A 26,049-nucleotide genomic window follows, 5' to 3' on the forward strand; every position below is an offset into this window, starting at 1 on the left:
GCTGAAACCTGTGGCAAGGATCAGACTTGACCACGCACAAACGGGAATGAAAACTACCAAGAGCAAGTCGACACGCTCTCCGATGACGGCACCAAACCAGACGGGAAGAGGAAGGATGACTGATAGGAAGCCTGCAGCGTCGCCTTGAAACCGCCATAGACGACGACTCCAACACCGCTCCGAAGCAGAGCTTCACGCAAGACCACTAAGTGATCCGACACACGCCGGGAACACGAGCTACAAACGCATCTGAGTAACCGAATCTCTAGAGCTCTCAGATCAAGGGAAGTCAGAACCTTCTTACCCTAGACACCCAGGGGAAGAGAGGATCTGCCGCCACACGACACTCGCCAAGGACCAGATACAGCCCGAAGTCTGCAGAAGAATCCGACGGCGAGCTCACCTATACCGCCTCCACGCGCAACTGATTCTCCAAGAGGGGAAAAGTGCCCCTTGATAACCCTAAGAGCCGACTCCTAAGGCAGAGACAACACACACACACACCGCGCCGCCGCTCCAAAACTCAGCAATCCACACCAGAGCCGGAGCTTCTCACGTGCGAAGGCGGCTCCGACGAAAACCCTAAGCGCAGAGCGACGAGCAAAGCAGAGAAAGTGAAGGTCGCCAATGAGGAGCAAAAGGAAAACAAGAGAGAAAGAGAGATGGGGGGTCACCGCCGGCACCGGACGGACACGCACGCGCCCGGAACGAACGCCGAGGCAACCCGAAAGTAGATCTGCTTTTTGGTCGCGAGAGAGAGTTTGGTTAGGAGAGAGAAAATTAAGTTGTTGTTAGTTTCCTCCTCCTTGACTACACTTCTCTTGAGATTTGTAATCTATATAGCAATAGTATAATACAAACAAACGTGCCTCTACCAAAATCATACACTTTCAAAGCAGAGTTTACTATTAACACACTAGTTAATTGTTGTTTTTTTTTTTTTAAATGTTTCCTTAGCCTCCCATGCTATTTGAGGGGTAACAATGAAGACCACAAGATTGTTCTTCTATATTATCTCTTGGTGCTAGCATATTCACCTGCAAATCCATTTTTTTGTTTTGTCATAAACTCTGTTATAAGAGGTTCACTTAATAAAATTAGGAACTGTGTCTATGTGTGTTTCAATGTACCTTGACTATTTCAGACACTGAGCTAGGTCGCGTGTACGTAGCCAAAACACTCATGTTAAACTCCTGCAAGATATAGAAACCATGACAAGTCTTGAAACACATTCTTCTTATTAAATGAGGATTAAGAAAACACTTGTCAACTCACCCTGAAGGGATCACCGCGTAGAGACTGGACAAACATCATGGAGAATTCCGAGCCGTTCCCCTGCAAGCCAAACTAAATCACATAGTCAGGTCCACTACACATAGCAGCTCAGATTCATTTGGTGTTAAAATGTAAATACCTCTAGGGATACATCCCTGAGGCGTCTTCCCGTTTGAGCACAACAAACACGGACCATGCTCTCATCGCAGCTTCCACTGATGATGTAGTCATTACCATTCATGTAATACGATCGAGTATAGTTCATGGAGCTTCCCGTTGGGACTATGTCAAAATTCAGATGAAGCCTACCATCAACCGTCAAAAGCTGCCTCACCTGAGAGAGAACGCTCAATAGGTTACTAAACATCAATACATGAAGCTCTTCAGGGGTCGATGAGAGTGTACCTCGTTGTCAACGGCTGATGCTAGAAGGTAACGATCATCTGGAGAAAAGCAAACCATCACGTTTCCTTTGGTACTAGACGCCGTGTAGCACGGTTGGGATGGGTCTTGCCTCAAATCCCATAGTTTAACATCTTTGTCGAATGAAGAAGTCGCGAAAATTGAAGGGGAATGGTTCGAGAACTTCACCACGTTGATGTGCTCTTGATGCATGTTGGCGAAAACCTGGAGGCGTGTTCCGCTGCCAATGTCGTACAAAGCCACGTCCTTTGAGTATCCACTAGCGAGAAACAGTTTGTCCGTGGAATTAACATGGACTGAGGTTAATTGGTCAAACTCATCAAAAGTAACAGAACCAGAAGTGGTGGGAGTGGTTGTATTAAGTGTGGATGACGCTTTTTGGATGTCGTACAGCTTCAGTGAGCCGTTGGCTGAGCCAGCTATAACCTGAAAAAATACAAAACTTTGAAATGAATTTGCTGCAGGCAACAACAAACACAGGCAAGGGCACATTTATCTAGAACCGAACCGAAAAAGGCTCGGTTATCCTACAAATTACCCGAATGGATCTTATATCTCTAGAACCAAAGAACCGAAACCTAGCGGGAATCCAACTAAAACCGAATGGGTACCCAAATTTCTATAATATAATTTATATACTTATAAATATTAACTGTATTCAGTTTTAAATAATCAAATAATTTAAAAATACTGTTTATAAACCGAAACACACAAAAAAAATGAATTACTAGAGTAGTTTTTATCTGAAATATTTAAAACTATCTAAATTATCCAAACTTTTATCTGAGAACCCAAAAAACTTGAACCGAATCGAGTGGATCTAAAATTATCTTGGATACTAGTCGGTTCCTAACTTTGTTACCCGAACCAAACTGGAACCTAACCGAATTTTCTAAATACCCGAACAGATCCTAAACATCTCAAACTGAAGAATTGAATGCCCAAGGCTAAACACAACCATAAGAAATAAAGGCAGCTTGATTTTTTAATCCTTACCATGGATGGATACGTCTTGAGCCAACAAAGTCCCAAGATACTACTCTGAGCTCCATAAGACGGAATATAACGTAGAATCTTCCCGTTTTCATGATTGAGAACAACCACTTCTCCATCCAAAGTCCCATACACCATGAGGCTAGGATCCAACGGATGGTATTCAAACTGCCTTGGACTCAAACTCCTGCTTTCATCTTGAACCCTACTAAAAGAAGGAACCGAATGCAAGAGAGGCCAAGCAGACGATCCCATCCTAGCCGCACAAAGAGACCTCGTATACGAACTCTGAGATCTCCATTTGCTTGATCTCGTTTCACGCTGCTCGAGGACTCTAACCACACTTTCCTTGTTCTTTCTTTTGTACGGTAAGTGCTCGAAGTTCTCGGAATATGTCTCAGTGGCCCTGTCTCTGTCGCTCTTTCTGATAGCCAAATTGTCCAACACTTTTAGTTTGGGAAGAGAGTTTATCATGTAGATTCTGTAATGCTTTTTGGAACATATAGGTGATGCTTTAGTTGATATATACTTCAACCCAACATCCCCAAGGTCGTTGGTTTGGTCTGGCATCTTCCCTTTCCTAACCTGAACCGTATAAAGATGCTTTAACCATTTTCATTGTTTCTATTAGAAACAAGAACGTATCGATATGAGTTTTTACCTTTTCCCTCATGAATACTTCTGCATTCAAATCATCCATGCTAAGAGTCTCTTCAACAGGTAAATCAGGATCCATCTGTTCGAACACGCCAGAAAAATCTGCCTCAATGGGAGAGTTTGATTCGTCAAACATGTTTTCATCAGTTGACGACTGCGGTTTAAGTGGGGTGGTAGAAGATTCGCTGCAACAAATCCAAATCTGGAACCGGAGCACCTCAAGAGAAGGAAGCTTCAAGAGAGCAGCACTTGCTGTCCAAAGATCAGAGACAACAGTGTCGCACATCGAAAGAAAACTCAAGTTAGGCATGGCAGAGAAACATCCTTCACCAAAGCCAGTCACACGGTTTGAATCGAGTATAAGAGTGTGCAGCTGCGCGAACTCTCCAGCGATGTTAAGCTTGCGGAAATGCAAAGACCTCACGTTCAAAACTTCGCAGCTCAAACCTTGAGAGAAGACGTCCCTGAAAGAAGAAAAAAAAACAATCAAAGATTAAGAGATAATGCAAAAAGAAAAGGAGAAGACAAAAGACTATTGCTTACCGCCAGAAGGTTGTCCCAAAACAATCATGTACATCAACAAGACGAAGTTTTTGATCAACAGAACGTATCAATGACAATACGTACTGATCTTCCAAAGAACAAGAGGATCTCACAGAGAGATCTATTCCTTCTACCTCAGATGCGTTGATCTCATTGCATAACTCAAGAATCGGGTGAAAGTCATCGTACATCACTCTGTCAACTAAAATGTTCATGATGCATCTTTGATTCCTTGACTTTTTATCCTCCGCCTGAAAAGTTCATTCGATTAGAAAGAAAAAAAACACTATGATTAAGCTAAAAACAGAAGCAATAAATAGAGGAAAATGGTAAGCAAACCTCAAAGAAGGCAGATAGAATGGAAGTGTTGGGTACGGTTCCATGCTTCTTGCATATTTCGATATACCTAAGAACCAAAAGATAAATCGAACCAACCATTAATCAATTTGAATACTAGTAGAGAAGCCACTTAAACACATTGTATAACTCATCAAGAGATCTCTGATCCAATACTAAACGTAATTACTCAGAATTCAACAGATTAATCTGATCCAGAAAGTACCCTGGCGCAGTTCACCACCAATTAACAGAAGAAGACACAAAAAAAAAATATTTTTAATTCCTTAGAGCAAAAAAAAATATAACAGAATCAAAACCATTCCTTAATCAAAGAACAAGGCAGAGATTCAGACAACGAACACCAAAAGAAAACACATAATTAAAAAAAAAAACGCAATCTAGATTTACTGCAAGAAAAAAAGAAGGTATCTAATTCATTCCTCCAAACCAAAATCGGAGACACAGGAAGAGCTCATCAAACTTCCAGAAAGAGAGGTATCAGGTTTCAGACACGATCACATGTCAACTTTTTTCTGTCTTAATTCAAAAGATCAGACACAAACAAAAAGTTGAGAAATAAAAATAAAATCAAAACATACTTCTCCTCAAGGGTGGCGATTTCAGTGAGCATAGCCATTCAATCAAATCTCACGCTTGAACTCTCCGACCACCTTTTGTTTCTTCGATGTTATCACAAACACTTTTCTTTTCTACACGGAAGCAAGTATACCAAAATAGACTTCGGACCTAAAACCTGCCACCTGGCGTAGAAGCTTTACAATTATGTATGTCCCTTTAACAGATAAAGACATAAAATAAATTAATTTAGGTGGAATCGAGTGTCCAACTTTTATAATATAAAAAAGAAATAAATGGTTCGACCGGTTTAACGCGGAATTTAAAAGATTTCTTCATAACCGGTTTTATTTGAAACGGGGTCGTTTTCGCGGAACCCGAGATCTCTCTATTTTGTGCGTCTCTCTCTCTCGCCATCTTTCATCATCAGCTGAAACCGAATCTCTCTTTCGAATTTCAAACAACGAAGCTCCGTCCAACAGATCTCGCCGGCGTTTCGCAATGGATAATCCTATTCAAGAGGTACCAATTGTAATGTTGGCTTTTAATAGCGTTTGATGATTACATTTTTGCGAGATTTGGATTTGTGATTTTGTTTTTTTAATTCATGCAGATTCTGGAGAAGCAGCTTCTGACGGTGGCGAAAGCCATGGAGGACAAGCTCGACGAGGAGATCGCGTCTCTGGAAAAGCCTGACGAGGACGATCTGGAGGTGTTGAGGGAGAGGAGGCTGCAGCAGATGAAGAAAATGGCGGAGAAAAGGAAGCGTTGGATGAGTCATGGACACGGCGAGTACACCGAGATCCCTTCCGAGAAGGACTTCTTCGCCGCCGTCAAGGCTAGCGAACGCGTCGTCTGCCATTTCTACCGCGAGAATTGGCCCTGCAAAGTATGAATATTCACAATCTCCTTTGGATTCAATTAGGTTTCATACTTTCTGAGAGTTTCTAGTATGTTTTGGGGAAGAGGAGATTTAGGGTTTGCTAGGATTAGCCTTCCCTTTGAAAAAGTTTTCTCCTTTTTGTGTTTAGGATGTTGACAAGGGATGTTAGGACAGGAACTTGTCTCTTGTCTGTAGCTACTATACATGTTAGTATAAGATTCAAGAGTGTTTTTTTTTATGAAGAGAAATCTTTTTCTTTTGTTGTTGCAGGTGATGGATAAGCACATGGGTATATTGGCAAAGCAGCACATTGAGACGCGTTTTGTGAAGATCCAAGCTGAGAAAAGTCCCTTCTTGGCTGAGAGGCTCAAGATTGTCGTTCTTCCCACTCTTGCCCTCATCAAGAACACTAAAGTTGATGATTATGTGGTATACTACTCAAAACAAACTCCATCTTATGGCAATTATTATCTTTTAGAATATGATTGGTTTTGAATGTTGTTGGTAGGTTGGGTTCAATGAGCTGGGAGGGAAAGACGATTTCAGCACTGAGGATCTGGAAGAGAGATTAGCTAGAGCTCAAGTCATCCATTACGAGGGAGAATCGTCTCATAAACCGAAGTCTACCACACAAACCAAGAGGAGCGTAAGGCAGAGTGCTAGATCAGATTCTGACTCTGAATAAATCCAAAGTTTTTTTAACAAAGGTTGTTGTCACTATCTTCAGCCTTTTCTTGTGTCTCTGCTTTATGCAAAAGAGGAATTATATGCGCGCTTGTTCGTGAGTTGTACTAAACGCATTAAGTTGTGATTTGTAATTTTGATGCTATGGATTTTGACCTTTCCTTGCCTGTTTAAAGCATAATGTGTTGGGAGAAACAAGCCTGACCCGGTAGTAGATATTAGATCATTCTGAAGGATAATCCATATACAACGAGTAACATCAAATTAAATTAAAAAGAATCTAACACATCCATCTTTTTATTTTTAACACTTTCACTGAACTATGGTGTGATAACAAAGGTTTTACATCAACAAATGGTCGGAGCAAATGAGATTTTATTGCGGATTTGACAGCTTGTAATAATTTATATATGTAAGACTTTGCATCTCTATAACATATTAGCATCACAAAAACAGATCACGGATAACACCAGAGGAGAACATAACCAAGTTTCAAAATCCATTTCACTGCAAAATTATGATATTTTAAGAAAAAATCAAATAAAATTTAATTATTATGTGTCCAAACCCAAATCAGGCTAGGCCCATGTTACCAACTAAAGCCCATCAAGTTTTAAAGTCAATGTCTTTGTTTCACCGGTTGATCGCAAATGTGAAACCGACGGAAGAGAAAAGAAAAAAAGAAAGGGCCAACATTTGCCGCCGATTGAGATGGAGACGGAGGTCGATAAGGAGATTCTAAAATCCGCCGGAGCTGAGCTTCTTCCCGACGGACGTAAAGGCTTAAGAATCCATGACTGGGAGATCGAAACCATCCGCGGCACGATTCTCACTTCCCTCGCTCACGAACAGTACTCGAATCTCTATCTCTCTCACCTTAGTGTCTGTGCATTGTTGTATCTATGCGTCGTCGTTTCGATTGAGAACTGAGTATATGCAGAGGTCTTTCAATGTCAATCATGATTGTGAATGTGTTGTTTTGATTGTGACACTAGGTGGGAAGAGAAGCTCAAGACGTCTCACTTACCTGAAATGGTGTTTGGCGAGAATGCGTTGGTACTTAAGCACTTGAGCAGTAACACGAAGATTCATTTTAACGCGTTTGATGCACTTGCGGGATGGAAGCAAGAAGGGCTTCCACCTGTTGAGGTTCCTGCTGCTGCAAAATGGAAGTTTAGGAGGTAAGAGTTTGTGAATAGATTGACCTTTTTAAAACTCTGCTTTTGTACATTGTTTGATACGTTTTTGATGCAATTGCAGCAAGCCGTCTCAGCAGGTGATACTGGATTATGATTACACTTTTACTACGCCTTACTGTGGTAGCGGAGTTGTTGAGAAAGATCAAGAAACGGTTTGTGTTACTCTCATGTTGTCTAATAATCATTGAAGTGTTACTCTCATGGTCGTTGATGTATGCTGCTTTTGATGTGAAGCGGGTTGAGGCAAAAGCAAAACCTGAGGGGGAAGCTAGTCTGAAGTGGGAGAACTGTGAAGAGCAGATTGATTTGGCTGCTCTTTCACTTAAAGAACCTATTCTCTTCTATGATGAGGTTCGTTCTCTACTCAATACAATCACAAAACATTTACCTTTGTCTTTTGGTACATTCTTCTGCGCCTTTTGATGTACTTATTTTTTACTCTTCCAGGTAGTTTTGTATGAAGATGAACTGGCTGACAATGGAGTGTCACTTCTGACTGTGAAAGTGGTAAAGAAATCACAAGTCTTTTCTTTCCAGTCACATTTTTTTCATAATGCTTTTGATTTGATACAAGTTATGTGTTAGTAACAAAGGATAACCCGTCTTTGTTTTCTTCAGAGAGTCATGCCAAGTTCATGGTTCCTCCTCTTACGATTTTGGGTAAGTCAAATCAGGAAAAAAAAAAACTATCCATAAAACAATATCATTATGCACCAGTATGTGGATCTTCAGTAACGGTTATGATACTTTGTTTTTCATCATCCACTCCGTTGCCTTTTCACAGCTTAGAGTTGATGGTGTACTTATGAGGTTGAGAGAGACGAGAATGCATTATGTCTTTGGGAAAGGGGAGACACCCACAGTTCTTCGTGAAAGCTGTTGGAGAGAAACAACATTTAAGTCTCTATCTGCGGTTAGTTTTTCTTCACTTTTCAGGACGGATTACTAAATTTACACCAAACCTAGAACGGCTGGCTGATGATAGACCTAACCATTTTTGATCATCAACAACTACATAATCTTTTTGTTACAAAGACGAGAAAATACGCAATGTTTCTATGGTTAGTGAATAGAAGGTCATGTGTTATAACTCTTGATTATATATATGCAGAAAGGGTATCCAGTTGATTTAGCAGTCTATAGCGATCCGGGTCCCATCAGTCAGAGGCTTCCGGTGATTAAGCAGATAACACAGAAACTGATGATTCCTCATAAAGTGTAAGCGGTTTATAAAGTTGCAAGTATGACACACGTACTCAGTGGTTAATGGGGCTTGTTGATGTATGGTTTTACTTGACTGATTCTTGGATTTCATTTTCTTGTGAACACTCCAACCGCTTCATGTTATACTTTCATTGTTCCCAAAATACTTTTCTCATCAATGTTTAGAGTTTATGATTAGTTATTACATGTCTGAAAAATGAAAAGGAAATTTCACTTGTAAAAATTTGTTCTTTAATTTTACCTCCATTCAGTAAATGCTAACCAAACAAAGCTAGTAACATACAAGATGAAACAAAGGTTATTCAAAATTATACTGAGAAACTTGAAGTTTAAAAAACAACAATGTTGTTGTCAAAAGTGTGTGAGACAAAATAATGTATTAAGTTTTCTGGTTCCTAACGAAACACAACACGACCAATGTGTTCTTCTTGGGGCACCCCTTTTAAAACTCTCCATCTGCTTCAAGATGACTGATGCAACACACTTCGTGCATTTAAGTACCTGCCATCATCAAGTCACACACAAAAAGCTTGGATCAGAATCAGATCATCAGACTGAACTCATATCAGCTATCCAAACTCTACAAGTTCATATTGGTGCCATGTAAGTTTTTGATACCACGAATGAAGTGTACACTTTTGGATGGTACAGGGATGTCTAAATTGTCTATGGATCTAAAAGGCGAAGTATAAGTTTGTCATTTCTTAATGCGTTATAACAGAATAACCCACTCACACGTATTTAGATGGAGCAGTATGGCCAATAAGCTTTATAATGAAATACGTAATTGGATGTTTAAATGTACTAAAATGAACAAGATGTTAAGTCTTATGTTTCGGGATCCTTAAAAACGTTGAAAACAAAAACTAAACAATAATAGACAAAGAAACCTACAAAAAAGCAGTAGCACTTCTCTCTTGACAGCAACTGAAAATCCACTTCCATCACCCATCTTTTCCATTCCCTATCAAATCCCAAACCCAATAATATGTTCTTAACATAAAAACTTAATTACCAGAAAAAAAAGACCAAATCCAATTTTATTCCAAGACAAGAGTAGACCACAGTTGTTCAGACAGGAAACTTAGAACAAGAAAAAAAAAAAGAGACAAGTTTAGGTTGCTCTTTGCCACAGTGAACCCTAAGAAGAGTAATAAAACTCACAAAAGGAGAGTAATTAGCGATCTTGACAAGTGCGTTGGAAGGTACCGTTAGGGAGTTCGCAGAAAGCTCGCACGTTGAGATTAAGGTGAGAGATGAGTCGAGCTGAAGCCACCACGTTGTGCAAAGGCAAGAGAGACTGTGTGCATCCAAGCTCTCCCAAGTTCCTATCCAACCATCAAAAACCATATCTCAATCTAATAAATGAACATTTTCAATTATTCAAAAATAAGGATTTATACCCCAAAATGTTCAAGCTTTGCAATAAACATAAGAATATAATGTCATTAACAAAACAATGATCTCCAACCATTCAAACTGGAATATCAATATTAAGAAATGGTGAAACCTTGGATTTGTGAATCGGCGGCGAGGCAAAGAGGACTGGGAAGGACGGAGGCGCGGAAGCGTTGCTGGCGGAGGTCGGAGGGACGGAGCTCTAGCGGCGGCGGAAACGAAAGAGCGAGCAGCAGATCCTGCACTGCGCCAAGCCATTGTAATCTTAGCTACTTCTTGCAGAATCAACAAAGTTATCAGATCAATCCCGAAGAAGAAGAAGATATTTGACTTTAAAAGGAGCCCTAAACGAAATGAAGTGAGGGAGCTACTGCAAACTAAATGGGCCAGTAATTTAACGGGCCTCGTATATACTACTACACCATAAACATAGGCCCATAAGTTAGCAAAGACATAGGCTTGTGTTCTCTCTCTGGCTTCCACCATTGGTGAGGTTATTTTACTTATGTTGTAATTTTAAAAAAAAATTAATAAAGTAATAAAATTTTATTTATGCTGTAAAACTAAATTGTAGTATATTTTAATTCTTATTCGGTGATTTTTATAACTTGTTACAATTTATTATATTTTCAATTTCCAATAAAGATTAATTACAATGTGTTATTATATTTTAATTATTTTATTATTAGTTTAAATTTGCATTCATACTAACAAAATAATTTTGAATTTTTGATGCTATTTAAACAAACATAAATTAATAACTCTATAGTTTTTTTTAATATCATACTTCTTAAAATTATTAATTTGTAAACAGTATTTGACACAATTTAAAATCTGGATTTCTACAAAATCTGGAAAATAGATTGATTGAGAAACTCATACTAGTTATAAAATATCAACTCATGACTCTTTATTACAAAAGAAAAGACTGGTGACTAACAAAACTTATTTGTGTGTCATCTCGATCCCACACTACAAATTCTCACAATTTCTCTTTTTTTTTTATTAGTAAGGACTACTGAGATGTTATTTAACGAGGCTGGATGGGTGAAGGTGGAGGGTGGTCTTTGCATAGCGACTGACATAGGCAGTAACGCTTGATCTTACGTAACATGTAGATGTTGTCACAAGTGCAATTAAAATAATTTTTTGCTAAATTGTAAATGTCATTCATGGAATGGAATGAAGATTTGGTTACAAAGAGATTGGAACCAGAATCTGCTAGAAAGCCATTCTGTTTCTAGTGACTGCAAAAAAGTTTAAAAAAAGTCCATAGAAAACAAGCAAATTAGTCCTAGTCTAATGATAAACTTTGGAACTAATAATTAAGAAGAACAAACGACAACAATATTTCCCCAAGATAACACTTCTCAATCTTCCAGTGAACCAGTTAATCAAGAGTATAGCTCATACAGGTTGCTTGAAGTTCCAGTGGAACACTCACCCGAAAGTGGCTCCCTTGGGCATCGACGGAGACGGCAGGCAAACGGCTCCGGAGCTCCTTAGGAGGAGGACGACAAGCAGACCGACAAGAGCTAGCTCGACTGAAGACAAACCAAAAGTTCCCGACATGACCCCGATGACGATGAAGAACAAATTCAGGTCAAGCGCATTCGGTAAATAGCTCCCCAAACCGGCCACGCGACACAAACATACGGAGGCGACATCAAGGGAACTCAAGGTAACTTCGTCGGAGTTAAGAAAAAGGGATTGGAGCACAGGAGGAGACACGAGTCACCTCAAAAGCATGCACAACGATAGCCATTACGACTCTGTTCCCAGCATAAGACACGGCGCACTGGGTCGTCCTCAAAACCCTAGTCTCCGATGTCAAGAAGCTAAGAGATGAGCCACCAAAGCACCACCGTTGACACCATGGCAGTCGTCGATTGAACTATATAAGAGGTCCTCCGAGCGATGGGCCAAGACACCGCCTTTTCTCCAGACGGAGAGGAGAAGCTCACAGAAACCTTGAGTCAAGCCGAACCAAATCACACGGGTACAGGACAGAGCCGACAGAGAAAGGAAGAGGCCGCGACGCTAGTCCATCCTCGCCGGCAGAGGCAAGATCAGATCTGACCCAGATCTGCTCCGATAGACCGGTAGAGGCTGAATCGAAGGCTCCTTAGCCTCACCAACGGATCCACTCCTCGTAGGTTTTCCAGAGAGATGACATACACATGTGTCTCTGGTTAGATTCGATACAACGAAAATCCAGAAAACCCAACAAGAAGGAGAGGATAGAGAAGGAGAAGCTAAGGGGAAAGGCCTAGGAAAACATCGGAACGGACAGTGGGGCGACCGGAGGTAAGGAACCCCCAGTCACCGGAGGAGAAAAAATAATGACGGCGGCGCTAGGGTTTGAGTGGAGGTGATGAGAGACTCTCGGGAGAAAAAAGTTTCTCTCTCTCTCTCTTGTTTGTTGGATGTTCGCAATTAAAATAATTAATCTTAGGCTTAGGATTTGTCGACATATACTTCGCACAAAATTTCGGTCCATCAACTTTGCAGTTTCCTTCGATATCTTCGAATCTTGTACAAAATTTATCTGGTTCATCCTCTTCTAATAATTTTATATCAACCACGTACACAAAAAAAAAAAAAAAAAAAAAAAAAGGAAATGAATATTAACTGGTGGTCAAAAATATCTAGATAAAAAATTGCAGTGCAACATTTGCGACTTGTGACAAAAACATAATCGAAAGGAAATGAATATAGTACAGTTACAAAAAAAAAAAAAAAGGAAATGAATATAGTATACCTTTATGTTTTTTACCATCACTAATTACGAGAAAGATGAGAAGACAAAAAAATATACACCAAGTAGCAGATCTCATGGTTAAGGATGGAAATGGTGATCTAAACAATCTTTTACAAAGAACACAATAACTTGTGTCTCTCTTGTGACAAGTATTTGTTTTCTACGCAAACACACTCGTGAGAAATATACTTAAAACACAGTTAAAAATAGATAATCCTATCTTTAGAACCTTATACTTTGGCTACAACTGGATACATGTATTTTGAAATAGAATTGTGTGGAATGAGTCGTTTATGAAGATTCTACAAAAATGTTACTATTTGAGATAAATTTAAAATAAAATGTAAAGAATGGAATGAAATATATAGAAAGTAATGGAATGTAGTTAAAAAAATATTCAGAAACAAAAAATCTCTTGAATGTAAAGAATGAAGAATAAATAAAAGTCTTATATTAATTAAAGGTTTTTATTAAATTTAAACTAAATCTATTTTTATTCTACTACATTTCTGCAAATAACTACCATTCATGTTATGTAGACACTTATATTTCTATTCCTTTTATTTTTGTAATTGCTACTATTCCATTTATTTGTATTACATTTGTTTTAATTCATCCTACTCCTCATATTCATCCATTTGTGTAATTCAACGTGTTGGGATAAACTAATTCCACGGGATCAAATTTTATTTTAGTTAATTTCTTCTTGAAAAATTCATTTGTTTATTTTCCATATATTTTCATGTGTATGTAGTATGTACCATTGTCAATACGTTTTAAAGAAAAATGATTGAACATCGTTTATATCCCTTTGTCAATAAAAGATGATGATAAAAAAAAGAAGGATGAGGTAAGGTTACACATTGTTCAAGAAATATATAATCAAAACTACAACATACTTATAGTTCACGGTGAAAGCTAGAGAACACAAGCAGTGTTCTTTGGAGTTTGGACGATGTGTAACCTTACCTCATTATTCTTTGAGCCTTTTGGGTGCAATGGCAGGAGCCTGTGTAGATGCTAGAGTTTAAGTTGAATATGAAAACTTCTCATATAATCATGTTAATATATTGATAGAGACTGAAGAGTGAAGATACATCGAAAGGTAACGACACAAAGTAGATAGATACCAACAGGGGCGGAGGCAGCATATGAGGAGGGGGGTCAGCTGACCCCATTACTTTAAAAAAAATATTGTTTTGTTTTAAGCAAAATTTATGTTGACCCCACTAAAAAAATAATTTTGACCCAAAAAAAATAATTACTAAACACTGAAGATAAAATTTAATTATTCAACTAAAATAATTATACTTTATATCATTGAAACTTTGGAGTTATATTAGTTTTAAACTCATTTTTTGATAATTATCCAAAAATATAAAATCCCTAAATATGTTTTGTTATTTTAATCTTTAGTAATATGTTAGTTTACTCCCAAATTGTATTAGGTCCATCTAATTTACAATATAGAAATATTATAAAACAAGTAAACATAAAAAGAAAAGAAAATATGTTCCTCTTCCTCGGGAACAGAAGATGACGGCAGACTCTTAACTCGTGCTCTATAATTATTTTTTAGTTAAATTTTAGGTTGGTTTTTTATATTTTTAGCCAATAAAACTGTTATAAAAAAGTTTTAAGCTATAAGTGTGCGTAGAGTAGAACTGCAATAATCATGTGGTTCGGTCTGAGAAGATCTTAGAGATAGAGATAGAGCTTTGTTTTTATTCGTTTTTGCTATTCTTTTCTTGAAAACTTTAAAAATACAGAACACTCTAAACAAAGAAGCGGTCATTGTACAAACGTTTTTTTGTTTGAATAAATTTTTACATTCAACAGAAAATGGAGTGTGCCTAGAGTACATGTAGTTTTTGTGGTATATAAATTATATTTTTGATTTTTTTCCGACCCCGGTACAAAAATTTTCTGGCTCCGCCACTGGATACCAAGATACATTACTTCACTGTAAACGTTTTGGATACATGTGTGTTACACTTGTACATAGCTCGTTGAACGATGGACAAACAATATGCTTTTTCCTCACTCTTAGATGAACAAAACATATGACAACAAAAACAGATGAGAATCAACATCTCGTCTCTTTACTTCTATAACTTCTCTGTCCGAATGCATTTCAAATCTTTGTCAAAAGTAAAGACTTTCCCTGGCGACAATGTGGTAGCCACAGAGTTTCCTCTGTACACTATTCTGGTAGACACACTCTGTTCCGACGAAAGACCAAACTCCACAAGGCTCCCTTCCGTCCACCTTATGTTCACTGTCACACCGCCACGTGCCCTCAGCCCTTTCACATAACCGTTAGGCCATTTATCCGCAGGAAGCGCCGGTAGTAAATACAGATCCTTCGTTGTGCTCTGCACTAACATTTCAGCTACAGCTGCTGAGAATCTGACCAAGAAAAAAAAAGAATCATATACATTAGTCATTGAACTGTTTTTAGTTGTTATTATGTTTAGTGTTTGCAATATATTGTCCTGACTTACCCAAAGTTGGCATCGATCTGGAAGGGCGGGTGAGCTGTGAACAAGTTAGTATAGAGTCCTCCTTCATAGTTACGTTCGTTTAACGGATCCACCAGATCAAAAATATGAGTAACCAATCGATACGCGTGCTCACTATTGTGAAGCCTTGCCCACAAGGCAGCTTTCCAAGTGGTGGACCAACCTGGTCCTTCCTCTCCTGCATCAAATCATTTCAATATTATTACTTATTACTCCAACCACATCAATAAATGGGAATGGGACAGAAGAAAGAATATTACACAAACCTCTTTTCTTAAGTGACACTTCCACTGCTTTAGCAAGTTCAGGAGACTTCTCAAGTGTGATTGAGTGACCAGGGAACAGACCAAAGAGATGTGAAACGTGTCTATGATGCACCTCAGGGTCCTCAAAGTCCTCTGCCCATTCCATTATAGAACCGTCCTTTGATAGTCTAGTGGGTGGAAGGTTTCCTTGTGCAGCAATGACTTTTGCTATAAGAGTATCATTCGTTTTCCCCAAAACCTGTTTGATAAAAAAAACATAAGAAAGAGAAAAGCTCAGTATCTCAATGAGATGATGATGTCTTTAGTTTATTTGGTTGCTAATACCTCTGATGCGGAAACAATAGCAGAGAAGACTTCTTTTACAATGGCAATGTCCATGGTTGATGAGTAGCTAACGCTGGCGGGTTTGCCATCTGGAGATGTGAACATATGCTCAGGGGATGTGGAAGGGTTAGTCTGAAGATATCCGTCTTTGCCTTTGATTAGCCAGTCCAAAAGAAACGATGTGCATCCTTCCAACAATGGATACCCTTTCTTTTTAAGAAATTCCTAGAAAAAATGAATAAACAAAGTAGAGGTTGTAACAAAGAGTCTATAGTTAAAGAAACTGTTATGAACGAACTAACTCGAAGAAAGCAAAGAAACTTAAGCAAAACGAATTGAGGCAAATACACATTAGAGTTTGGATATTGATTATGTGAATGAATAAATTTACAATTCCATACACCCGTATTTATAGTAGCCTCAAGCCCGATTTTCTTTTCCCTTTAAAAAAAGGTCATTATTCTAGAAAAAATAGTTTTCCTGATCTTAAAATTAAAGATACTTTTAGAATTAACAGAAACTGAAAATAGTGAATTTGAGGACCTTACCTTGTCCATTGTGTATGTATAATGCTCCCATGCATGAGTGCAGAGCCAAGCTCCACCCATTGGCCAGAGAGCCCACACTGCCTCACCTCTATCCGGTGAAGTTTTCGCCCATATGTCTGATACTTGATGTGCCACCCAACCACTTGCTCCGTAGTTCACCTTTATGCCACAATAATATGATCATTAGACTGATGACTCTACTGATATATAACACAAATACATCATATCTAAGGAAGATATTGATTGATCTTGATACATTCAACACGTTTCACACATTGATGTCGACAATGTAACTTACTTGTGCTGTCTTGCGGCCATTGATAGCTAAAGCAGACATGTAATCAAACAAAGGTTCTTGGCATTCCATGATATTAGCAGGAAGAGAATGCCAATAGTTCATCTGGAGATTAATGTTCAGATGAGGAGCACCACTGCACCATACCACATAAGGAGTTAGTGAGTCACACATCAAGTGAAGAGAAACGATGAAAGAAGAGGGAAAAGAAAAACGCACTCCCACGGCGGCTGAATGTCCCTATTCCATATCCCCTGCAAGTTAGCCACCTGAGTTCCAGGCCTCGAAGAAGATATAAGAAGGTACCGACCGTACTGGAACAAAAGCTCCACCAACGAAGGATCCTCATCCTTTCTAAACGATCTCACCCTTTCAGCAGTTGAAGCTGCTTCTGTTTTATTACCACCACCTGAGAGTTGCAGAGAGACTCGGTTGAAAAGCTTCTGATAATCTCCCAAATGACGACCGTAAAGATCAGAGTAGGAGTATCTCTGAACCGAGCTGATTCTGTCAACGCATTCCTTAGAGGGGTCTCTCTTGGAATCAACCGGCATGGTAAACGGACCGTCGAAGTTAGACGCAGCCGTCAGAACCAGAACCGCCCAGTCTGCTTTCTCAACGCTTAGTTTCTTGCCGCCCAAGGAAGACACAGAGCCGCCACTGCTTACTCTCACTTCTAGAGCGGCAGCGAACTGCAAACCTTTGTGATCATCGTAAGGTATATTCGTGGCGTTGATGCTTTTGCTCAAGTTCACGGGGAGACGCTTGGGGCGGCAGCTTCCTTGCATCAGAATCTGGTTCCCTTTAGTCTCCGAGTGATGGTGCAAGTCGCTGTCGAAAGATGCTTTGAAAGAGAGTGACCCCGGTTTGCTTGAAGAGATCTTGAGTACGATCACTTGATCCGGATGAGAAGCGAAGAACTCTCTTGAGAACTCCACAGCGCCGACAGAGTAGCTTACTTTAGCTAGTGCTGTTTCCAAATCGAGTTCACGGCGGTAAGATGCTTGAGTGTACTTACGGTGGGAACTGTCAAACTGTAGATTCAAATCTCCCACTAGCTGATAAACCTGTAAGAGGGAAACCAAACCAAGAACAAATGGTTCGTTCTTTAATCTTTACACATGCAAAGAAAAAATCAAGAACTCTGAGTATTGTGTCAGAGGTCCCCAGTTCGAGTGACAGCTGGAACGAAACTAATATTACATGTTGTAGTTTCGAGCGGTGAACCTCTTTAGTATTGAAAAAAAATTTTCAAGAAGTCAAGAAAAGAAAACATACATCAGAAGGATGGCCTGATAATTTGACAGCTTCTGAAGTAGCTTCAGGGTATTTTCTTTCATCAACAAGCTTCCTGACTTGTGCTAATGCTTCTGGAGCATTCGGGTTTGTGTAATCAGCTGGTACTCCAGTCCAAATCGTGTCCTCTGCCAAATCAATACCAATTGAAATTTTAGAACTTTAGATCCACAACTGTTAAAAGAACACAACAGAGCAGCAAAAACAAGAATCAGTAATGTCTTTTTGAGCAAAAGTGTTGTCTTTTATGCATTTTAAAATATTCCTTAAAGAAAAATCGTTTTGTTTAGACCCGACTAAGCGGGCACCTAAATCAATTTTTGAACACTGATTTTACTACATAAAGTCAAATAAGAGATTCAGTTTCATTAAGGTGGTTATGATCTGAGACTGAGACTATGTCCCAAAGCATAATCCCATGTTCTGTCATGTCAATAAATGGTTCCGAGAAACACGAGTCATCTGACACAGCAGAGACTGCAGAGCTTCATTTATTACCAACATCCACAGAATATATAATAACACAAATAAAGACTTGCACACAACACAACAATGAAGAGATGAATGGGAGGAAATCAAACGACGGCGTTTTAGTTTGTAAAACAAATAAAAACGACGTCGTTTTACACTTACCATTGATGTTGAGAGTCTCGGAGGAGACGCCTCCCCAGATCGTAGCTCCGAGACGGCCATTGCCGATGGGAATGGCGTCAGTCCAGTTCCGAGAAGGACCAGCAAACGTCAGCTTCAGAGGCCTCGAGAGATCGTGGCCGTCCATCAATGTTCTCCCCGATGAACGCCGCACAGGATTCCTCCCTCCCTCGCAACATGTTATTGTTATAATCAGTATGAGAAGAAGAATGGTGAAATGGACGAAGAAGCTCGACTTCTCCGCCATTGCTACTACTGCTTCGAGAGAGAGGAGAGTTGCTTTCACTCGTGAAGATATAGAGAGAGAGAGAGAGGTCTGGTCCTGAAGTAGATATAGAGCACTGTCCGTCCTCGAGAAGTGGATGTCAATTATTCAACGCGTTTTTTCTATCCATTTAATTATTCAACTTTGTTAAAATTATTTATTATACTAAAACCGAATTTCATAGGAAAATCTAGGGCTGGGCAAATAAACCAAACCCGAAAACCCGAACCGAATCCGATCCGATAAAAATGAATCCGAACCGATCCGAACCCGAAGTAAATACCGAATGGGTCTTGTTTTGTGGTATTTTGGGTTATGGGTATTATCCGAACCGAACCCGAATCTAAATGGATATCCGATAGAATCCGAAACATTCAAAACCTCGAAAAGATCTTGTACCAAACATGATCTCAATTTCTAATATGTATCCAAAATACACTAAGAAATATTGAACATCTAAAATACTTATCTATTACATGAAGGTTGGTGGTTCTATTACATGAAGGTTGATTGTTAAAGATGGCCGTTGAATCTTGAAGTATTTAGATTTTGATTTTGTTTTCGTTAAACAATGTTTCTCATTTTATGAGAACTTGGTTTTCGTTTTATGCTTTTATTTATTTGGTTTTCTTTTTATCAGTAAATATGTTTACTTTACGTTTGATTTTGAATGATCATGGTTTATGTTCCTTATTTTTGAATCGATTTTACTTAAGTTTTGGTTACAAAATAAGTACAAATCAGGTACTTTAAAACTGAAAAACCGATTTTACTCATATTTTGGTTATAAAATTGGTAAAAATCAGGTACTTTTAAACCGAAAAAACGATTGGGACCCGAACCCGAAAGTATATTGGGTTGTACCGGTTCTTTGAAGATTTACTAACCCCGACCCGAACCCGATAGAACCCGAACCGGTCCCGAACCGAACTTTCATATAATCCGAATGGGGCTGATTTTGATAAACCCGTAAAACCAAAACCCGATTGGATAAAACCGAAACCCGATTGGGACCCCGAATGCCCATGCCTAGGAAAATCTAATCATTTAAAAAAATACTTCTTTATTTTTATCAGCAAAATACTTCTTCAGAATTAAAATATTTTCTTAGGAGATATATTCACGTAGAGTTGAAGCAAAGCAAAAATAAAAGTAGTGTTATTTCAATTATTAACGTGTTTTGTAACCTTATTATTAGCATGTTCATCTTTTTTGGGTGTGAATGTTGAGTGGCAGATTCATAAAATATACTGTAAACATATTTTTTGAATATGTTAAGAAGTTCAAGAATGGATTTTATGTTTTTAATAAAATATTTATTTTATAGTTCATACGATGCTAGTAGTTAATGTAAAGTGGATAGAGTAATAACGAACCAAAATTTGAAGGCCATTTATTTTAGTAATGATTTCAATCCAAATAGCGAGACCACAGATGCAGATAAAGAATGGAACGTGTTGGAATGTACCAAATAAGTCCATAACTAGGATCCAAGAACTGAGTTTGTCCAATGCATATCAATCCAATTCTGGAGTAAATAACGAGGATGACGAACATAAAACTAGCTCAGACGATTATTTGTAACCATGCTACTAATTACGAATGATAGGACCAAATTAACCAACCACAATTTGAGCGTTTTAATATTTTTTAAACCACCGACTTTCCTTTTTCTGATTAATTTATTATCTAAGAACATAATAGTAGTTTTTTATCTCTCTCTCTTTTGTACTAAGATGTTCAATATGTTTATAGTAGCGCACAATCGTTTCTTTACATAGAAGAAAAAAAGATACAAGAAGATCTTATAGCCTTTGACCAAAAAAAAATAAAAAGAAGATCTTATAGCTATCTCATCTAAGACGTAAATTACGATGATGTATTGGTTGTCGAAGATATTGATCACATGTGGTAATATGATTTTGTTTAGTGGTATTAAATTAAATTAAACAAACACGTCTCTTTCATGTTTCAATACACAAATGCTTAGGATGATTCACTACATGAAAAAAAAAGCATCTACCGTGAGATTAGAGAACAACTTTTAGCTAAAAGATTTGAAAGAATAACATTTTTTAATCGGTAACTAAAATCTAACCCAACCTATATTTACCATGGATGCAGTATGCATTATTTCCAAGTGATTATTTTTAATATCTCAATATGATTAAAAGACATTATGATTTTATTTTTTAGTAAGGTTTCGTAGTAAAGGATATTCAGGTTTCAAGGGTCTAGAATTGTATATAGTGATCTAATAAGGCGTTCGATCAAAATTTATTATTTATATATATGTTCTCGTGATAGATAAATTAAAACAAAGCAAAAAGGTCGGTCTAGTCTTGTACATTGGTTACGTTGTCTTTATCAAGATATAGAACAGAGGCACATGACTTTTTCGAAGCTTGTTCTTTTGCAACTTGTGGTATTGGCATGTTGTTGGGCTTTACAATTTGTTTAGAGATTTGGTTGTTAATGTCTCTGCTCCAGCTGTTTTCCGAAATTGCCACACGGTTAACGAGATAAATTTAATGAGTCTTATCAAGCTGCTTCATGTAAAAGACATATCTTCAGATTATTGACGCTGTCACCGAAGTATTATTGTTTATGCCTATACCAGTTTCGTCATCTCAAATGCAAGAATGATTTGCTGAATATTTTCTCCCCATTTTTAAGGGATAACCGAACATGCCTACGGCATAATGCAATCATCGGACAGTAGAGTCTGTTAGAGAAAACTCGATGTGATATTATTTCACAGTTACGAAAATCTCATATAAAATATACTATTAAATAAGATATTCTGATGTAATTTTTCATGAGTTTGAAATCCACAATTAAATATAAATATTAGATAGGGTTTACATTTTACGTTTGATTTAAATCTCTTTATTGGAAATACTCGTTAAACTATAGGATATCAACATGTACACCAATGTACCATTTTAAGAAGGCAAAAAACATTACACTTTCTATTATACATGAAGACAACCTTCTATGTTCCATATATATTTTGAGAATACTTACGTTTTGATAATTTTAGTACTTATCATAAAATAAGTATTATATATATTCATATATCATAAATACCCTACAAGTTGCCTGCACTCTTCCTAGACCTAAAATTTGTGGTATATTAGAAATTTGATGATAAATTTAAAAACGAAAAATAAATGTTGTATTTTCCCTATAAGGAAACTTATACTCCCATCTATTTTTTAAAGTGTCATTTTGACATTTTTTTGTTTTACAAAAATATCATTTTAGAATTCCAATGCAAATTATATTTTTTCAGTTTAATATTAATTACAAACTACATTGATTTTATAAATAATTTTATTTATTTTAAATGCTATTGGTCAAATAAATGTATTTAAAAAATATATATATGGATTTCAATAATTTTCTCAATTTTTGTGAAAAACTGTCAAAGTGACAAATGGAGATATATGTATAGAATAAGTACACAAAATGTTTCATTATACTAAGTTCAAGAGACGAAGCAACAGTGCAACACCAGAAAATGAAGAAAAACTTCTAATGAGAGCATTTAAGTACGCGATGAACTCCAGTCCACACGTTTCTATTTTGGTTATTTAAATGATAACGATGAAAAAAATCACTAACCATCCAGTCTATCCTTAATCATATGTCGATCTCAACTGGATATTTGTGGAGACAATCTTCCCAAGGATTATTAGCAGAAGGCTTAACGTTACGAAGAGCCACCCAAACAGAACTATTGCATTTAAACCCTGACCCCAATGCAATCTGCCAAATCCTATCTCCTTTCTTCATCCTCCCTTTAGCTTCAGTGTAAGCCAACTCGTACCAAATAGAGCTCGACGAGGTATTACCAAACCTGTGTAATGTCATTCTCGAGGCTTCCACATGTAGCGGAGATAGATGAAGATTCTTCTCAAGCTCATCTATAAGCGCTCTACCACCCGCATGGATGCAAAAATGCTCGAAAGCTAGCTTGAAATCTGGCATGTAATGCTTGATCTTGGGGTTGAAAAACTTCTTTCTAACGAACGTTACAAAGAAGCGAAGCTTCTCACGTATGGGAAGAACAAGTGGACCCAAAGTTGCGATATTAATCTTTAGGGTTCTTGCAGCTACCATAGGTAGATCCTTTGACAAGGAAACTCCTACTAAACCATCTTCATCATCTTCTTGTAAAGCACATCCGTACGACCGGTCATCTGACCCGGTATGGACCCTCACCGTGTGAACAAGCTTGTATTTAGCGCGTTTTCGGTCTTTAGACATGTTAGAAAGCAAAACCGCAGCCCCACCCACACGGAACAAACAGTTTGTAACCAACATTGATTTGTTGTTACCTAAGTACAAGTTCTGAGTGATGTTCTCGGTGCTGACCACTAGAGCATAAGTGTTTCTATGAACTTGTAACAAACTCTTAGCGACATCTATAGCTATAACGCCAGCACTACACCCCATCCCACCAAGATTCAAGCTCTTTATATTATCCCTAAGTTTATACTTGTTAACAATAATAGTAGCTAACGAAGGAGTAGGATTAAAAGTGCTAGAGTTCACCACTAAGATACCTATATCACTCGGGCTAACTCCAGTGTTGCGGAGAACATTATCGACCGCTCCTAGTATAACGTCCGTAGTCTCTTTACGTGACCCGGCCATCGTTTGCTCTAACGGCAAGCAATGTAGACCTTCAGGTATGTATGTCTCTTGGCCTAGACCGGACCGTTCTAGAATCTTCTCGACGAAGTCCATCAAGTAATCGTGCTCGCCTGTCTTCGCCCACATGCCTTGCTCGCGTATGACTCTCACGTGGCTCATGATCTTCTTGACGCTGACTTTGAGATGAGACGGTGGGAGGTAGCAGCTGAAGTCAACTAGGTAAACGGTTTGGGGCCGGTTCATAATGTAAAGTATCCACCCGAGAATGAGAGATATGGTGAACATGGTTAGGGAAGTGTGGTTTTTTTCTAGGTAGAGGTAACAATTGTGGAGATCTTGTGTGGAGAGACGAGAAGCTTTCATGGCTATAGCAGACATCAATGGGATGAAACAGAGCTTTGTTAAGGAATACATTTTAGTGATATATATATGATATATCGCCTGTTTTGTCTTTAAACTCTTTGGTGTGGTCTCTGTTCGTTCTGACTTGTATTACATTTATAGAGGTTGATTGAGTAAAGGGAGAGGACAATAATATGAAGAGAGGTAGGGAGAGACAGTTTGCATGCAGTTAATGTAAAATATAAGAGACATGTTAAATTTTTCTTCTGGTAGTGTGTTGTTTGGATAACGACTTAAGCCGACAATCCGATTCAAACGTTTTCTTATAGTTTATGTAGTCTTGCTAGAAAATTGGATTTTTTTTCCAGGCTCGGTTTTGTCTCATTTGGTAAGCAAGTATGCATTATTGATGTTAACCTGTCTAGATTATGGCCTATCTATTTATTAAAAGGTGAATTAGTTAGCCGCGTAATGTGTCAATGATTAATTGAATCACACATTGCTAATTATAAAGATATTGAATTTGAACCTTCATATTTCATGATGATTAGAGAAACATAAGAAAAAAAATCAAGAGGTGAATTTTATCTAGAAATTTGTAGGCCATTTACATTGTTTAGTATAAAAGAGTCATTAACGAATCATAAGATCAATATTAACACTAATATGGAGTCAAATTTAAACTCCAATACCAACCCCAAGAAAGGAGGAAGGATAAAAAGCTTACACAAACCAAGAAAGTCATCTAGCTGGAAAGCAAAGGCTTAGTTAGGTGCAACCCAAGACTAGGATTACCGAACAATATGGAAGCCTATATTCTTATTAAAAAGTCAAATATATATGGATGGATACAGTATGCTAGTCTTGTAGGTAGTAAGAGCATGATTATCCCTAGCACCCCTAATGTGGTGCTTAATCATTTTTTAATAATAAATGTGTGTTAAGAACTTTAAATAAGATACCTCTAAATTTTTGTCCTCCAATGCAAGTATCTTATTTTGAGATTCTTAAAAAAAATTAAGCATTGTTTTATTTAAGATAAAATTTATAGGAATATATGTATAAAACCATTTGCAAAACATGGAAGTTTGGAATCTGAATACCATAATCACAAGCAACTAGAGAATCAAAGGAAGCCTGCTTTTATATTAGCATAGGAGGAAGGCAAAGAAACATTTACGGCTCTTTTTGTCTAAAGTAGGAGGGCGAAGAACAACATGCATAGTGATGACCATTCCAGGAAGTTCGCCAACGGGAAGCGTTGATTCAGCCAGTGTCCTATTGTTGTCTAGTATCTTCCCGGCATTGATGAGCTTCACATCATTTACAGTCTTAGGAATGTTTTCTGAGTCTATCAAAACAGAGAGAAACACTTGAAAACTTCAGTCCCAACACAACCTTAAGCAGCAAGAAAATTCTAAACAAGGTTACAAAACATCTAAACAGCGAAAAGCAATACACAACTTCGGTCATCAATCTTCTTGCCACAGTATAACCTTTTAATTATCTGTTAAATTCTCAAATTTACAAAGTTCAGTACCTAATAACTTAAGCCAATAAAACGTTATTAAAACATTACAGAAACAAAGAAAATGATAGAAAGGCAGAAACAAGAACTAAAGAATATGAAGTTTTTTTTATACAAGCAAACATAACGATGGAACATATGTTAGCTTTAGGCCATCAGCGAATTTAAACTTGAGCTCTATCCAATCTTCACCTGCCATCTCTCTCTATTCCCTCCCACAAAACAACACAAAAATCCCAAATACAAAAAAGTCTTCGCCTTTTCTCTCTGGGGAATATCATCGAACACAAGATGGGCCCTTTTTGCCAATTCAACCTAAAAAACGAAAACCCAAATCAAATTTCGTAGAAAACTCCAAGACCCTGTTGCTGAAGAAGGATTCACTGCGAAAAGAT

The 26,049-nt window shown here is 37.9% G+C and overlaps 6 protein-coding genes across 11 annotated transcripts; 2 read left to right on the plus strand and 4 right to left on the minus strand.

Annotated features, from left to right (window-relative positions):
• Positions 1-816: 816 nt before the first annotated feature.
• Positions 817-5,109, minus strand: LOC103839449. Of its 2 annotated transcripts, none has more exons than XM_009115985.3 (10): positions 4,830-5,109; positions 4,231-4,297; positions 3,892-4,142; positions 3,353-3,812; positions 2,695-3,276; positions 1,681-2,124; positions 1,415-1,609; positions 1,276-1,347; positions 1,131-1,193; positions 817-1,037 (listed from the first exon to the last, which is right to left on the minus strand). In XM_009115985.3, exons 1-10 carry the CDS (start codon positions 4,865-4,867, stop codon positions 954-956), a joined length of 2,256 nt encoding a protein of 751 aa, XP_009114233.1. In that variant the 5' UTR covers positions 4,868-5,109; the 3' UTR covers positions 817-953. The 2 variants fall into 2 exon arrangements, with proteins under 2 accessions (XP_009114233.1, XP_009114298.1); XM_009116050.3 differs by having other exon boundaries at positions 1,276-1,335; positions 4,830-4,867.
• Positions 5,110-5,111: 2 nt separating this feature from the next.
• Positions 5,112-6,548, plus strand: LOC103839610 (thioredoxin domain-containing protein 9 homolog). The gene is made up of 4 exons (XM_009116140.3): positions 5,112-5,328; positions 5,420-5,695; positions 5,960-6,118; positions 6,198-6,548. The coding sequence occupies exons 1-4, from the start codon at positions 5,308-5,310 to the stop codon at positions 6,372-6,374; spliced, it is 633 nt and encodes a 210-aa protein (XP_009114388.2). The 5' UTR covers positions 5,112-5,307; the 3' UTR covers positions 6,375-6,548.
• Positions 6,549-6,990: 442 nt separating this feature from the next.
• Positions 6,991-9,019, plus strand: LOC103839702 (TIP41-like protein). 2 transcript variants are annotated; one of them, XM_009116214.2, is made up of 8 exons: positions 6,991-7,224; positions 7,369-7,554; positions 7,634-7,724; positions 7,807-7,923; positions 8,020-8,079; positions 8,191-8,232; positions 8,357-8,485; positions 8,684-9,019. In XM_009116214.2, exons 1-8 carry the CDS (start codon positions 7,085-7,087, stop codon positions 8,792-8,794), a joined length of 876 nt encoding a protein of 291 aa, XP_009114462.1. In that variant the 5' UTR covers positions 6,991-7,084; the 3' UTR covers positions 8,795-9,019. The 2 variants fall into 2 exon arrangements, with proteins under 2 accessions (XP_009114462.1, XP_018513410.1); XM_018657894.2 differs by having other exon boundaries at positions 7,810-7,923; positions 8,684-8,982.
• An 11-nt stretch (positions 9,020-9,030) lies between these two features.
• LOC103839786 lies at positions 9,031-10,549 on the minus strand. Of its 3 annotated transcripts, XM_018657921.2 has the most exons (4): positions 10,307-10,549; positions 10,006-10,124; positions 9,693-9,760; positions 9,077-9,297 (listed from the first exon to the last, which is right to left on the minus strand). In XM_018657921.2, exons 1-3 carry the CDS (start codon positions 10,450-10,452, stop codon positions 9,741-9,743), a joined length of 285 nt encoding a protein of 94 aa, XP_018513437.1. In that variant the 5' UTR covers positions 10,453-10,549; the 3' UTR covers positions 9,077-9,297; positions 9,693-9,740. The 3 variants fall into 3 exon arrangements, with proteins under 3 accessions (XP_009114552.1, XP_018513437.1, XP_018513452.1); XM_009116304.3 differs by lacking the exon at positions 9,693-9,760 and having other exon boundaries at positions 9,031-9,297; positions 9,961-10,124; XM_018657936.2 differs by lacking the exon at positions 9,693-9,760.
• Positions 10,550-14,001: 3,452 nt separating this feature from the next.
• LOC103839946 (alpha-L-fucosidase 2) lies at positions 14,002-19,204 on the minus strand. Of its 2 annotated transcripts, XR_004451710.1 has the most exons (10): positions 18,840-19,204; positions 18,189-18,334; positions 17,130-17,977; positions 16,914-17,046; positions 16,616-16,774; positions 16,068-16,292; positions 15,744-15,981; positions 15,460-15,655; positions 14,902-15,364; positions 14,002-14,085 (listed from the first exon to the last, which is right to left on the minus strand). XR_004451710.1 is itself a non-coding variant. In XM_009116484.3 (9 exons), exons 1-9 carry the CDS (start codon positions 19,102-19,104, stop codon positions 15,064-15,066), a joined length of 2,511 nt encoding a protein of 836 aa, XP_009114732.1. In that variant the 3' UTR covers positions 14,897-15,063. The 2 variants fall into 2 exon arrangements, 1 of the variants encoding a protein (XP_009114732.1); XM_009116484.3 differs by lacking the exon at positions 14,002-14,085 and having other exon boundaries at positions 14,897-15,364; positions 18,840-19,104.
• Positions 19,205-22,555: 3,351 nt separating this feature from the next.
• On the minus strand, positions 22,556-26,049 carry LOC103840151 (3-ketoacyl-CoA synthase 16). Its single transcript, XM_033286072.1, has 2 exons — positions 25,847-26,049; positions 22,556-25,477 (listed from the first exon to the last, which is right to left on the minus strand). Exon 2 carries the CDS (start codon positions 24,196-24,198, stop codon positions 22,768-22,770), a length of 1,431 nt encoding a protein of 476 aa, XP_033141963.1. The 5' UTR covers positions 24,199-25,477; positions 25,847-26,049; the 3' UTR covers positions 22,556-22,767.

This window comes from Brassica rapa, chromosome A01 (genome assembly GCF_000309985.2).
Source record: "Brassica rapa cultivar Chiifu-401-42 chromosome A01, CAAS_Brap_v3.01, whole genome shotgun sequence".
NCBI lineage: Eukaryota > Viridiplantae > Streptophyta > Magnoliopsida > Brassicales > Brassicaceae > Brassica > Brassica rapa.